General features: G+C 37.8%; 1 protein-coding gene across 21 annotated transcripts in view; it reads left to right on the plus strand.

Annotated features, from left to right (window-relative positions):
* LOC135114642 (phosphatidylinositol 4-phosphate 5-kinase type-1 alpha-like) overlaps positions 1-15,000 on the plus strand; it is a 99,786-nt gene that overhangs the window by 60,860 nt on the left and 23,926 nt on the right. For 7 of the 21 annotated variants that reach the window (XR_010275605.1, XR_010275606.1, XR_010275608.1 and 4 more), the window contains 5 exons: positions 843-887; positions 3,015-3,035; positions 5,222-5,587; positions 7,370-7,544; positions 11,384-11,485. Coding sequence is in view for 7 of the 21 variants with exons in the window: in XM_064030442.1 (XP_063886512.1) it covers positions 843-887; positions 3,015-3,035; positions 5,222-5,587; positions 7,370-7,544; positions 11,384-11,485 (709 nt within the window). In the remaining 14 variants the exon portion in view is untranslated. Of the gene's footprint in view, positions 1-842; positions 888-3,014; positions 3,036-5,221; positions 5,588-7,369; positions 7,545-9,797; positions 10,848-11,383; positions 11,486-15,000 lie in introns of those variants that run through there. The other 14 variants (XR_010275610.1, XR_010275616.1, XR_010275617.1 and 11 more) reach the window with 7 other exon arrangements.

The following is a 15,000-nucleotide window of genomic DNA, read 5'->3' on the forward strand; positions in this document are numbered from 1 at the left end:
TATATATATATATATTTTTTTTTTTTTTTTACCTAGTACTTTACTTTATATAGTTGTATCACTATGTATCCAATCATGGGCTTGGATTCTAGTACATACTAATATACAGAAACTGAATATCATTAGATTTTTTTTTTTTTTTTTTTTTTTTTTTTTTTTTTTTTTTTTTTTTTTTCCTCCATGCAGCTTGATTGATTCTTTCAATAGCATTCAAAAGATGCATGTCCATTTCAGCCTGATATTATGAGGGTGAATTACAATGTAGAATGTGAATGCTTATACTGGGGTCCAGGAATATTACTGCAGTCTGAACTTGATACAAGTGGACTCTGAACTAACACAGTTGGACACTTTAGTGGCTGTTTAAACTGTTAGAAATACAGTTTGCAAGTAATCCTTTCCCATAGTTACCATGGCAAATAATTGTTATTCTATTTTGGAAATGAGTGGCAGATAATTGGTATTTTATTTTGGAAATTATATTAAAGAACATAAACATTTTGGCTGGGAGCCTGAGAGCTGGACTGATTCTGTTTGTGTATCAGCACAAGTAAGCATTTTTCTTATACATATTCATTAGTCCATATGGATGTGTGTGCATAAGAGTTACTGAAGTGTCTAATAAAGTTTTGAAAAGTAGCAAATAGACATGAATATGAGCAGCTTAGAGCATAGCCAAGTTTGATTTGCCATGGAATTGAGATGGTAGATGTTTGTTTGTTTTTTGTAATGGCTTAATAATCAGTAGTTTTTAATTATCATGCAGCAAATTTTACCTTTAAGATTCAGTGTCCAGCTATTTTTTTGTTTAAGGATTCACCCTCTTGCTTTTTTTCTTCAAGGATCTTCAGTACGCAGTAAAAGAAGTGCAAGCGTTCGAAGCAGAAGTATGTAAAGCATTCACTATTCATCCTAATGCTCAGTCTTTTGAGATTTTGTTCCAAGTGTACACGTCTTTCATGTACTCTGTGTGGGACTGTGAGTGTCTGGTCTTGGCTCCATCACATTACATCTACTGGGCCTCTTGTCTCTGAAGTTGGTACTGTGCTAAGACTAAATTCAAATTCTTTTTTTGTGGGAAATACTCAATTGCCTACCAGAGGGATCAAATTGCATTCTTTGAGCTTTCTAGTGGATGCTCTGTGACTTGGGTTTGGCCACTTGTTTGGCAATCTAGTAATAGGAATATAGAGAACAGAAAGCCAAATCGAATACACTGTTGGTAAAGAGGCAGTGATTGGAATAATGAGGAAATAAATGCATTAATGGGTGCAAGTTTGAAGCTGCTGGACTGTGAATATAGCAAATTAGTATCTCTTGCCATACAATTTACAGAGCGAACTCAGTAAGGAGTCTAGTACATTGACCAACTGATTACTCCTAAATGAAAGAATACCAGAGCACTAGAGATACTTGAGTGACAGTTTTACTTTATTCCTCTCTCTTTTGATGAGGTGTCACTGAAGAGCGTGTACATCTTGGACCAGTAAGCCCACCCTGGGAGTGTCCCTTCCCCCCCACAGGTCTCCAGCCACATCCACGGCCTGGAGTGCCCTGTGTTTTGGGTTACCTGTTGCCACCGCTAAACTGCCTTACCTCTCATGCTACCATTCGGTCAAACACGAGTGCTTCTTCCATCCCTGGTTATATGACCCATTTTTTATGTCTTTATCATGGGATCTAACTGAGTAAATTTGTTGCTTGTTGTTCAGAATTGAAGTCTTTGGTTGCAATGAAGATTCAAGTGTTATGAATAAATTTTTATATATTTTCTTTACTTTCTGGAGTAAATTTGTAAAGTTTAAAATATGCTGCTGTATTGTTTGATCCTGTTGATGAAACATAATTTTTGCATTAAGTGTAGATCTTTCAAGTATTTTCTTTTTGAAACAAAATTAAATGTCAATTTCTCTTGAAGGTTAATGAGAATAGCTTCCATTTATCCAGCATGCAACAGATTTATAAGCATCCATGGTGTGCAGCTTTGTATTCTGGTCAACTCTCGGGTTAACCATTGTCTCCCTTGTCCTGTAGGTTCCAGAAGCCTCTCGGCACTTGGTGTGTTAGCATTCTAGGTGGATGAGAGCACAGAAAGAGAGAATTGGTCAACTCCTCATAAGATGTCATTTTAATAATATACATCTTTATTTAAAATGTATGCACCATATCTCTCTCTCTCTCTCTCTCTCTCTCTCTCTCTCTCTCTCTCTCTCTCTCTCTCTCTCTCTCTCTCTCTCTCTCTCTCTCTCTCTCTCTCTCTCTCTCTCTCTCTCTCTCTCTCCTCTCTTCTCCTCCTCCTCCTCCTCCTCCTCCTCCTCCTCCTCCTCCTCCTCCTCCTCCTCCTCCTCCTCCTCCTCTATAGATTGAGTGTGTCTTCAGCTCAATAGCAACATCCCTTTTGTGGGTTTCAACATTGATCTTCTAAACCTTTGTGATTGTTTTAATGCTCATATCTTTCTGTGATACTTATTTTTATATTGAAGACATGAATGTTGGTAACTCTCTTTTTTCAAATGAAACATTAAGTTGTGGACAAAACTTGTCATGCTTTGAGCAATAACTGGTGCTGCTTTTTTGCTTTGGATCTGATCAGCAAAGCATCAGTGTTTATTAATTGGCTATGTATCCTGACTGAACTTTACTTCTTTAACTAAATGATGATGACATGTCAGATTGGTGTATGGTTAGCTGCCATCATGACTGGCTGACCCATGTAAACATGGAACCTGCCTCTCTGAGTGATCATGATTATGAGCAGGACAGTGTTACCTCATGATCTAACACAAAATAGATTTTGAAACATCTCATATGTTGCTATCATGGTCTGTCATCTGCTTCAAAATATTGTAAATTTTCAGTGAATTAGCATTACTAGTTGTTCACATTGGAGTACCTTTGTCTATGACTTCATTGGACTGAAAAAAATATCCTATGCAAATATTAACTTTAAATATAGACTGTTGGCAGCTAGTGCATGTATGTTGAATTAAAATACCATTTTTATTTATTTTCAGGGTCTGGTGGAAGACTGACAGGTGAGGCTCAAGTGTATGACTGGACACTGATGAGAGGACAGTTATACTGTAAATATTACACAGCAGAGTGTGAAAGACTTGTACATTGGCCATGGCTTTATATGGTTAAGGTATAGCACAGCAAAATGGTGGTAGGGTACTCAGGCTGTTTTGAGGGGTGGTATGGGTGGTGGTGTTGTCTCCAAGTCCACCTGGCCCATCCTGCACTGCCAGTCACATGTCTTGTAGAGGTGTGAATCCTCTGAGCATCAGCTTGTTGTTGCAGATAATTGCAAATACATATTTTAAATATTGTTCATGTTATAAGGTCCATCATTCACAGTATGAGGTCAACATCTAGTAGAGGGATGGTGCAAACTAAATGCTTTTCTTTGCTGCAATTTGTACAGAATATCTGAAGAGAAGTCTGAAATACTTAATTCCTTTGAAATACTTAATTCCTTTGAAGAAGTCATTAATATGTAATCAAGAATGAAGCACTTACCTTGTATGTTCTCTCTTCTCAAGGTGATGATGAGATGTTGACAAGCTGATCATTATTAATGGAATTTTGTGCAGGATGTCTCTAAAGAAACCTACTGTGTCTGATTCCTTTTGATGAGTGGTTGTATTTAACAGGAAAGAAGCTACTTATTTCATTAAGGTTTCCATTGCTTCCTCCCACCTGCATTAATGTGTTGGCATTGGGAATGATCCAGGTGGCATTGTGGAGGCACCTGCACACTGGTAGCATGTGCTGGGCAGAAAGCTGATTAGTGTGTCCTGTAGAAGGAACTGTATTGTCTGGTGGTGGACTCACTTGTGCTATAATTGAATTATGGATGTTAGGTATTTCATATTTTATAATCAGGATGCAATAAAAAAATCATAATGGATGATTGAAGAAGCTTCAGTTGTTCATTTGTCAGAGTAACTGATCTTTTTAGAACTAGGGTTTATTTCAAGTTTCATTTGAATGACAAGGATACTTTAATGTAAATACTGTATTTATTTTGTCCAGTGTTAATATTAACCACTGCTGTATATATCTGGCTGGTGTATCTCAAATCAGCCTTGTGTTTTTTGTGTGTAATTGTAATGCTGTCATATTTTATATCCATTATGATTTTCATACTGAGTATAGATCTGGTACTTCTTGAACAAGCAACATAGCAATCCCTGAATAGTTCCATAGGTATCTCACTCTAATGACTAAACAATTTTTACCTTTATGTTGGTGGAAGGTCAAGGCTTTGTGGTTAGCAGGCAGCAAGATACACAGCCAGGAAAGCTTGCCACATTTCTTTGCAATAAGAGGTTGTAATTTTGAGATGAGCTTTGTATGTTTGTGTGTGTGTAAGTGTGCTTTTTTTGGAGGAGTTGATGTGTGGAAGTATATGGGGTTTTTGATGTATGCAGGTGTGACTTTGTTGGTAAGTTGTGGAAGTGGTGTGTGTGTGTGTGTGTGTGTGTGTGTGTGTGTGTGTGTGTGTGTGTGTGTGTGTGTGTGTGTGTGTGTGTGTGTGTGTGGGATTCACCTACATTTGTCTGCTGGTTACCCAGCCAGCCGTACCCCTATGGAAAGAGCTCAGAGCTCATAGTGACTGATCTTTGGGTAGGACTGAGACCACTCACACACCACACACTGGGACAGCGAGGTCTCAATCCCTCGAGTTACATCCTGTACCTACTTGCTGCTAGGTGAACAGGGGTTACACATTAAGAGGCTCATCTATTTGCCTCACCACGCCCAGGATTCGAACCTGGGCCTTCTTGGTTGTGAGCTGAGTGTGCTAACAACTACACTAGGTGGTGTGTGTGTGTGTGTGTGTGTGTGTGTGTGTGTGTGTGTGTGTGTGTGTGCTCGTGCACGTCTACCTGGTTCATGTCAAGAGTTGATCAGCAAGGATGAGAGAGTGATGATATAAAGACTTGCACTTCAGTAATTTACAAAAAAACAATTAATCTATTCAAAAGTCATGCCTTTAATTTCTTACTGAAAGCATGAACAAGCATGATGCATTTAGAAAAATTATTTTCTGCAGTAGTTAACTAGAGCAGCCCATCCATGTGATGAGCTGCTTTCTTCCATGACCTATCATGATTGCGTATGGCCACTCTCTTGTCTCTTGTGGTTCTCTTGATGGTGTTGGTATGCAGAGGCGATGGAGGTGGGTGTGTGATGGGTGTGGTGCGGGTGTTTGCAGGTGGCAGTGTTATTGCTGACGACCACCTGGGTGAGGTCGCTATCTCCTTATCCATGGCCACAGGAGGGTTGACAGCCATCACCTCCACTGCCACATCTGCCGCTGCCACCACCACAGCCACCTCCTCCCCCGCCATGACTGTCACACCTGGAGCAGCGGCGGCGGCGGCAGCTGGAGGGGGAGGCCCGGTTGCAGCCGGTTTGGGGACAGGGACTCCCTCCACCCCAGTCAATCTTCCAGCTGTGCTGCAGGACCGGCCCCACTCTGGCAGGGGGCGTGTGCCTCCCCCGGTGCCTCCACGCTCACCCCGGGGTGGTGGCGCCACTCAGGCTGCCCCTGTCACTTCTTCATTTTCCATTTCCCGAGGTGGAGTTGCTTATCTCACTATGCCCCCGAGCCCCCGATACCCTGGTGGCAGCCCTCGTTTTTCACACCTGTGTAGTCCTAGTATTGGCATGACTGGATATAACATCTGGCATGTTGATAGTATGCATAAGTTAGAGAGAGAATGCATGAACTCAACAGTGCATGGTCATGGAAAGGGAAGACAACACTATGTGTGGCAACTGCCAACAGAAGATGTGATGCGCTTACAATTGAGTGATGTGAGTCCAGAGGTGACCTCCCACCTCAGCTCACGGCGCAGTAGTGCCGAGAATGCCCTCCATGCTGTGCGGGAAGCTTGGGGTGCCATTAAAACGGCATCTCGGCCCACCAGTCCCATCACACCTCCACACACTGCTGACAAGGAGAGCACCCCCTCCTCCCAACACCACTCCCTCTCTCATCATTTCAGACCTTCATGTCTTGACCGCCAGACTTCAGATGACAAAAAGAATCAACAATTTGTTTTGCCTGACACCCACATCACATCCACTGGTAGTTCACCATGCTCTCAAATGCTGATCTGCAAAGATGTTAGTACGCCAATTCCTTATCATGAATCAGACAAACATGTATCAGGCAATACTAAAAACAAGCTTATCAGATCATCTCCAATTAGGAGGCAGCCTCTGGGTGAAGGAGTTTGTACTGCATATACAAACCTGTCTCATTGTGACTTGAAAAAGGCTCCTCAAAGCATCTCTGCATCCCATGTATCAAGAAGTGACTGTGAAAGTCAGCTCTTAAAGAACACAGCGTCTGAAAATCAGCCATGCAGTCGAAGGACTTGGGATGAGTCAAGAATGCAGGCACCTTACCCTGAGTCAGAGAGAGCCAGGCAGCTTGAATATATGCCACCTCATGCAAGACAGTCTTATGCTGGTGTGGAGGGGGTCAGGACACAGTACTGTGACCCAAAGAGAAATTCATTGATAGATCCTTCATCTACTGCTGAGGAACATTATATTAATCATGTACTGGGTCATCACTATGGAAAATCAAGATCTCCATCTCCTTGTAATGAATACATGTCACAGTCACCATACAGAAGACCTAGTTCTCCCTACCAGTACAGAGGGAGGCATTCCCCATACATTCCCTCCCAGACGCCCTCTCCACAAAGCCAGCCCTTGGGCATGCAGATGTCTGCCATGTCAGATGTTACACTGTACCAGAACTCTCCAAGCAAAAATGAGAGGCATCCCTCATCCCCCTGTGTGACATCCCACAGTGTTGGAGGAGACCTGTCCCAGCTTTACACAGATCATTCACAGGACCAGCATGAACCAAGCCCTGTTGAAAAACGAACTTTCTTCCTTTCTGAAATTTAGTTTGTGTAATTTAATGCTCCTGCATGCTGTGTTCCAGCTGTGCTTTAGCTTGGTATCTTACATTGAAGTGATGTTGTGTTAATGCCTGTATGATTTGCATTTTGCATTTACCATTTTGTGGTTCCTTATTGTTTCAACTTTGTTATGAATCCCCATTGCAACTGCTTTAACTGTGTGTTGTGATGGGTGTATCTTGATGAAGTACTGTACGGTGAGAAATGTCTAAGTTATACCTGCAATTCAGTTTGTTTCATTAAAGCCATAAGTAATACAAATGTCCCATTAGTAGATTTCCTTGCATCTCCCCTTAGAGTTCATGTTGGAAAATTTGCAAAGTATTTTAACTTACCATTACTAGTCCGTGCTGCTCCACCCCATACCGATGAGCCATAGGACCACTGCTAATACTGCTTGTTTCTCCCCTGTAATGTAGGGAGTGGCAGGGGCAGTGTAGTCACTGTAACCAGTGGGAGTACTGTGCCTCCAGCCACTTCCACCCCTCCACCCCCATGGGAGGCAGGCGCTTCCTCCTCCTCCTCGCCGAAAATTCAAGTCCGTTCCCACGTGACAACCGTTGCCATCCAGGAGGACCGCACTGATGTCGTCAGGTAACTGCTGCTCTTCCTCACTCTTACTCTCTCTTTCTGTATGTCTTTCTTTTTGTCTTTAGTATTATAATCTGGCAGGGAGTGAAGCTTTATATGAGTTCCCCTTATTGTCTTCTACATTGCTTTTATCTGTTTCTTTGTTTACCTCTATTTATTTATTTATTTGTAATTTATTGCCTTTTTTTCTGTTCTAGAGTAATTTTTAGTGTTAACATGTGTCCTCAGGATGACAGGATGTTCTGTTTGCATGTGAGATTCATTCAATGTCATGATCTCATTCTTCATTCTGTCATTACATTTCTATATGCTTCTTGCAGTCTATTTGAATTGCTCATAGTTAAATTCTATTTGTGTATCCACTTAACATTTACTTTTCATATTACACACACACACACACACACACACACACACACACACACACACACACACACACACACACACACACACACACACACACAGTGGTCCCACAGTTTCCCAAGACTTACAGCCTGGGTGTTGTCTTAGGTTACCAATAACTAATATTGAGTTGAGGACCAGCTATGTACCAAAACTCTTGTAGAGTAACTCATAACATCATTTATGTGTAATGATTCATGGAACTGCCAAGTATAGGATTATTATAATTTCATATATTTTTTTGTCCTATTTACATTTTTCTCACCAATACATAACAAATATGAGCAAGGCTAATATGTGGGTGAGGAGGCATGATTGCTCTTTGATTAGTGTAAGCTGCCCTAATATTTGTCCAGTTAAATTTGGTAAATATCTGGTGGAAACACTTGCATACAGAATTATAATGAAGCCTCTTTTGTTTTGATGTAAGCACAGCCATGATGAAATTATTCTCTCCAGTAAGTCAAACAGAATTAATGATCTAGTAACTTATAAGCATTCTGTTCCATTAACAACATAATGAAGAACATGCAGGACACTTGTCAAACAAGTCTGAAAGGTGGTCACACATGAACTTGAAGCAATTTTTGTTCATTGTAGTAACTCAGAAAAACAATGATTCACCAGGACCATAGTATGAAATGCATTGTCAAACCATCAGTGTCTGGGTATTTCATACTGACTTAGATATATTTTTGATTAGTGCACTTCACCCTGCCAGACTTACTTTTTATCCCAGAGTCTATTATTTCATGACATTGTGCTATGGGTATTGCCACATTCCTATATTTCTTAGCAAGTATGGAACAAATTAGCTCACAGCTTGCATATAACTGCACTTACTGTGAGTTGTTTTTCCTTACCAGTATGCTATTTGTGTTAAGGAAAAGAGTTGCTGCTACCAGCATTAATTTGTTGAGCCAGTACTGTGCAGCACAGGGCTTATTTTTTGTACAAGTTTGTCGTAGTGGTTTCCCCTCCTTGTACAAGGCCATTATGATTATAATAAAATTTGTCAAGCTGCTGTCTTGCCAATATGTACATATCTAATTAGTGTGCAAGGTAGTGGGTAAGAGAAAAAAAATCTGTTAAACCGGTTTCCTTCCATCATTCCATGATAAATAATGTTGTCAAGCATGTTGGCCGTAACTTCCATCACTGACCATTACACATGATAAGTGGGTGCTGTATAACTATTGCTTCTGAAAGGCTGTTTGATTTGAAAGTTGAGCTTTGCATCAACCACATTCCATCTACATGTTATTGCTTTGCTAAAAGTTTATCTCTGTTAAATGTACAGGTGACTGAGTGCTGTTGCTTTGATAACTGCATTGAAGTAAATTTATCCATTATGTCATTCACTTTAGACATGAGGTCTTGTTTGGGCAACCTCCCTTTGATGGGAATCAGCCTGCTGTAAAAATGTTCATTATTTTATTTTATTTCACTTTATTGTTCTGTTTATTTTATTTATTTATTTGACTAGTGGACATTTCCCAAAAGAGACAGCACCTAAAGCAATAGCAACAGAATGCTGGAATGCATTTCAGTGCAAAAGGAATTAGATGCAAATTTTTCAGCAGATTCCTGAAGACCTGAATCATTTTAATGAATGATTATAATAACTATCATTGTATTCATTCATTCATTCATCATTTACTTATTTATTTTCTTTATTTTGAGGAATGTTTGCTGTATCACTCTTATAGGAAAGAATTACATAACTTTAGAGTTTTGATGCTAGATTAGCAGTTCCTCTGCATACTAATATACTAATATCTCCTCTATTATAGTGAGGCAAACCAGCTATCTCTGTCACATAGGTCAGAAATAAGTGTTTTTTCCTTGTTTTCCAAGACATGAACGAAAAGGCAGTTTGACTCAACAACCCAAACTGTGGGAGAGGGTACAGCAAACTTCAAAGATATGGTTTCACAGCAGTTTGACACGGACGTCTAAGTCAAGACGTTAGTCACTGCCGCCATGCATGCACTGCCTTCCCTCAAGCCTTGCAAGGACTCCTGTGACATCATGTGCTTTTATTTTTGGGTTCACATGTAACAGACATCCACCAAGCATCAGAATTCAGTCTTCACATTTTTTCTTTCCTTTCTTTCTTTTTAGTGTAAAAGACACTTTGACAAACTCCATTTTATATCTGTGGAGCAAAGACATGAAAGTGTTAGTTTAGCCATACCCATATTAATGGTGACTGAGATCACTCCTTGACAAAATGTGCCTGCATGTAACTTGTTTATATTGGTGTGCACCATGCATTTGTTATTTATAATGTACATCTTCATTTAAAGCAAACACCAAAAAATGTGGAACCACTGTGTGTACAAACTTGCTTTATTTATGAGTTGTCATTCATCTGATACTTTTTATTTTATTTATTTATTACTTTATTTTATTTGATCTTTGCATGACTGTTTACATTCACACCAAGTAGTGTGGCATAATGGCTTTTTGTGAGAATAATAGCAGAGTTAAAATGCAGTAAGATATGAAATAATTTTGTTGTTGAATGAGATCATTGAACCATGTCACTTCAGAAATCATGCCACCTGCTGCTTGATGGAAGGGTAAATAGTGTATTTCACCTGGCTGGATGCTGCCTCTCTGCTCCTGTGGCTAAAGGAACTCTGATTTGAATTGGCCTAAGCATGAACCTTTATGTTTTCACTTTTTAGTGTTTTTGGTATTTTTATCTTTTATTTTATTATGAATTCAACCTAAGAATGTTGCAAATTATGGTACTGCTTACATTTGTTTACCTATCAGACTCACTGTTAATTTTTTATGAAAAAAAAAAACATTCTTGCTACATTCTTGCAAAGAAATGTGTTCAGTAATTTATTGTATCTGTTCATTTGTAAAGAAAATAATAAAAAGTTATGGGATTTATATGTAAGTATCTGCACCTAATAGCAAGATCATATAGAAGTTGATTCATATCAGTAAATATTTCACATTTTTTTCAATCTTAATATTTTCACATAATTTTATCAATGTTATAAATTAAATAGAATTCAAGGATATGCATAAATTTTAATTATCTCGTATAATATTCTTCTTTGCTTTAAGGAAATGTAATTTATCATGTGGGATCCATAACAGCAGATTTAGGGTTGGCTGTTGTGGCTGTGCTGTGTGGCCCTGCAGGGATTTGTGCATACATCATCACCACTTCATTTTTTACCTCCACACATTCGTTCACCCATTTTATCACTTGGAAGTCCACTGTTCTCCTCCACATGCTGGACTCAGAATTATCTTTTCATGATATTGTATCTCATGGCATTGTTTTGACAGTGTGACACTTTTGTTGATTCATGTAAAGTACAGTTTTGGTATAGATGTGTTAAAACAGTTCCAATTTTGGTCGGTGTTTTGGTTGTCAGTTTGTCATGCGAACAATTTCTTGGTTTTTCTCTTCTCAGAAAGGGTCAAAAGTTGCGCTTTAAGGGCCTTGCCGAGGACCCCCAAAGTGTTACTGACCCGGTGCTTGTTAGCTATAAGGAGATAAAATCCACCACTTTAAGGTAGTGAGCAATCACCAATTTTGTTTGTGCATTCTGCCTGGCATGAACAGTTTTGTTAGTATTTGTAAATTATTAACTAGATTGAAGTTGAGTTTTGGTTGTTATGTCTGATGATTTGATAGAATGTTGTACTGATGACATTTTTTCCATAGTTTTGCAAACTCACATAGGTTATAATGAGTATGAAGTATAGATGGTGTGTCATACATGAGGTTCAAGCTCAGTCATGGACAGTGTTTAAGCAATGAAAGACACACTAGACTGAACAGTTAGCAGATAATGTCATATTGGAACACAAGGATGCATTACATTTAAAGAACAACATAAATCATGAGGTTAAGGCAGAGAGTATTTCTCCCAAGTTTTCCTTCATGACTGAAGTGTTGATGCACCACACAAGTAAAGATTTACTGCCTCAGTATTTTGTATTTTGGTATGTTTTATTTATTTTGGATATTGATTGGACACACTGCTTGTATGTCACAATTTAATCTTTCTCTGAGTTTTTGGTTTGTGTATTGAATCTGTTCCTTTGCAGAATATAGTTAGAATTCTTGTCTGATGAATATTTCAAGTGTTACATGAATTTTCTGCCTTGAATGGATTAAAATCAATGGAAATGTATGTGTGCATGTATGATATAACTAATCTTATTACTTTAGTAAATGTTAAAAGGAAGTGAGATCTACTAACAGATATCACACAAGATTCTACTTGTCAGCTAATTATCAACTGTATGTATATCTGAAGGTAAGAAGTCCAATGGTAGAGTTCTTAGGATTGACCGCTGAACATCTACAGGCACTTCTTTTAAGACCAGCTGAGAAGTGGTAGTAGTGACTAGGAATTATTTCTGTAATTTGTTTCTCTGATACTCATCCTATGTAAGTCAACAGGTAGAAGCAATTGTTTACAGATGGACTTATTGACATTAAACCTCAGAGCTCTTATAATCAACATTGTATTTTAGGTTTTGTAATCATTTATATATTATTCTGGGGATAAGAGAGAACCTATTGGAATATGCAGAGTTAATTGTCCATACATTACTGTAATTCAGGAGAAATATTTGTTTTTACTTTTTTTCTATGTTTGCCTTGGATGCAGCATGATAACTATTCTTGTGGAGTAAGTGTTAAGAAGTATGAAAATTGTTATCTTGAGGCTCAGAATGGTAGAGATGCTGAGTTGTACTTAGTGTTTTCAACTCTCAGAGTTAGAAGTTTGGATTTTTGTTGATTACTGGTATGAGTATAATATTGTCAGGTATTTGAATATCATGCTTCTGGTAATAGTTTATTCATCATAGTAGGTTGGCCTTCTCTGAAATGATAGTCTGATAGTCCTTTAATGAGATGAGACAGACACTGCTCCTCTCCTCTAGCATGCCTCAGGTAGAGAATAGTAAGTAAAGTATAAGAAAGTTAATTTAAGAAACTAGTATAGCACAGTACTATATAAACATTGTATGTGTGTGGGGTGTTTGCATATAAACTGAACCCATGAATGTCAGGTTGAGTCTGTTGTTACCTGTGCTTTACTTGAACTCAAGCTGAGTCCACTCAGCTTAGTCTGATTAGTGGGGACTTACCTTTATCTGGAATGTTGTTCAGGTAGTGAAATGTTAACCTGTTGTCTGGCAATTTGCCTGCTTAGATGACAGGATTTTTTTGACTCCACTATCAAATGAGAGAGGGTTAACCTGTTTCTGGATTTTGTATATTGCCATGGTATTCTTGTAATTATTATTCCTAATGTATTTTGCATATTTTTATTTTATATATGGTAGTTGTCCATTATTAGAAGCAGGAGACAAGGCTCACTGCATAATTAGAAGTATTGCAACAGACCTATTACTAGTACCTTACGCTGTGTTATCTTGTGTGTATTGGTAGATGGAAAGCATAACTCTGTCTCTGGATATTTTTAGGAGTTCATAGAATGTTTCGGAAAATTTCCAGATATGTACAGGCTTTCATTAGAAAATTGTTGGTTTTTGTTTTATTGTTAGAGACTTATGTAGACTAAATGAGGATGAAAAATGGATTTAGAGCACACATGTGCCAATTATAGGAATATTATAAAATAAAAATTGGTGTGATGGTGTGTACTGAAAGAACAAGTGGGGAAAAAAGAACTTACAGGTAGGAATCCAACTAAGCATTGAATTATCTGCCAGTCTCTTATGGTCTTATATGCTTTCATTTACCAGCTGAGTGCATACATTTACCAGAGAAATAATCACTTTTGTCACTGCAGTAGGTAGTGAAATGCTACAAAAATAAATAAATAAAAAAATAAATAAATAAAAATAAATAAATAAATAAAATATAAGAAAATTAAAACTAAATAGAGTGCAAGTTTTCTAGGATAACCCAGCAAAATGTGTAAATAGAAGTGAAGGAAAAATATTATGCATAAAGAAAAATTATGCATACATTATTTAACATTCACTGGATTATTTTATAATCATTAGTTTCTTGGAATTGAGTTAGTTTGCTAATCTGTGTGATAAAAAATTGTACTTTCTTTTTATTGGTATTATTTATTTATTCATTTGTTTATTTTATTTATTTATTTATTATTATTGTTATTATTATTATTATTATTATTATTGTTATTATTATTATTATTATTATTATTATTATTATTATTATTATTATTATTATTATTATTATCTATTTATTTATTTATTTAATTAATTAATTAATTAATTTATTTATTTATTTTATTTTATTTATTTATTTATTTTTATTTTTTTTTTAGTGAGGTGTAGAGACTAATGCTACACCAGCTGAGTAACCCATCTCACATAATGCATAGATAGACAGTTGATGTGAAAATTGCAGACGTCAGCTGAAACATGAATGGTTTAAATAGGTGGCACATGTTGAATCTTAAGTTTCCTTTACTTATGTATTTCACTGAACTCTCTCTCTCTCTCTCTCTCTCTCTCTCTCTCTCTCTCTCTCTCTCTCTCTCTCTCTCTCTCTCTCTCTCTCTCTCTCTCTCTCTCTCTCTCTCTCTCTCTCTCTCTCTCTCTCTCTCTCTCTCTCTCTCTCTCTCTCTCTCTCTCTCTCTCTCTCTTGTGGGGAAATATTCAGTTTTGTTTTTTGTTGTATCAAATTTAGTTACCTCTATAAATCTACAGGAGTAATGTCATTGTATAGCAGAAGAGGCAGTGAGTGAGACAGCTATTGGTAGATGTAAATGTGTAGATACAGAGTTGGAGCTTTTCTCTTCCTGTGATACTCCCATTGTGCCGTGCTGCTGCATTCATGGTTGTGAAGGCTATCATATGTTTCCCCAAAGATTACTGTTGTGAGAGTCATCTCGCTATTTGTTACTGCTCAGCCTTGTTAAACAAATCAGGAATGGTTATGAAAGGCATCCTCCATCTACTCATGGAGTTATTGGCACAGTCTCACTTTTTAGAAGGAAGTAGCCAAACTCATTTATATCCGTAAGTGTTTTTTTTTTTTTTTTTTTTCCCATAATTGGTGTTTGATGTTACC

This window comes from Scylla paramamosain, chromosome 28 (assembly GCF_035594125.1).
Source record: "Scylla paramamosain isolate STU-SP2022 chromosome 28, ASM3559412v1, whole genome shotgun sequence".
In the NCBI taxonomy this organism is placed as follows: Eukaryota; Metazoa; Arthropoda; class Malacostraca; order Decapoda; family Portunidae; genus Scylla; species Scylla paramamosain.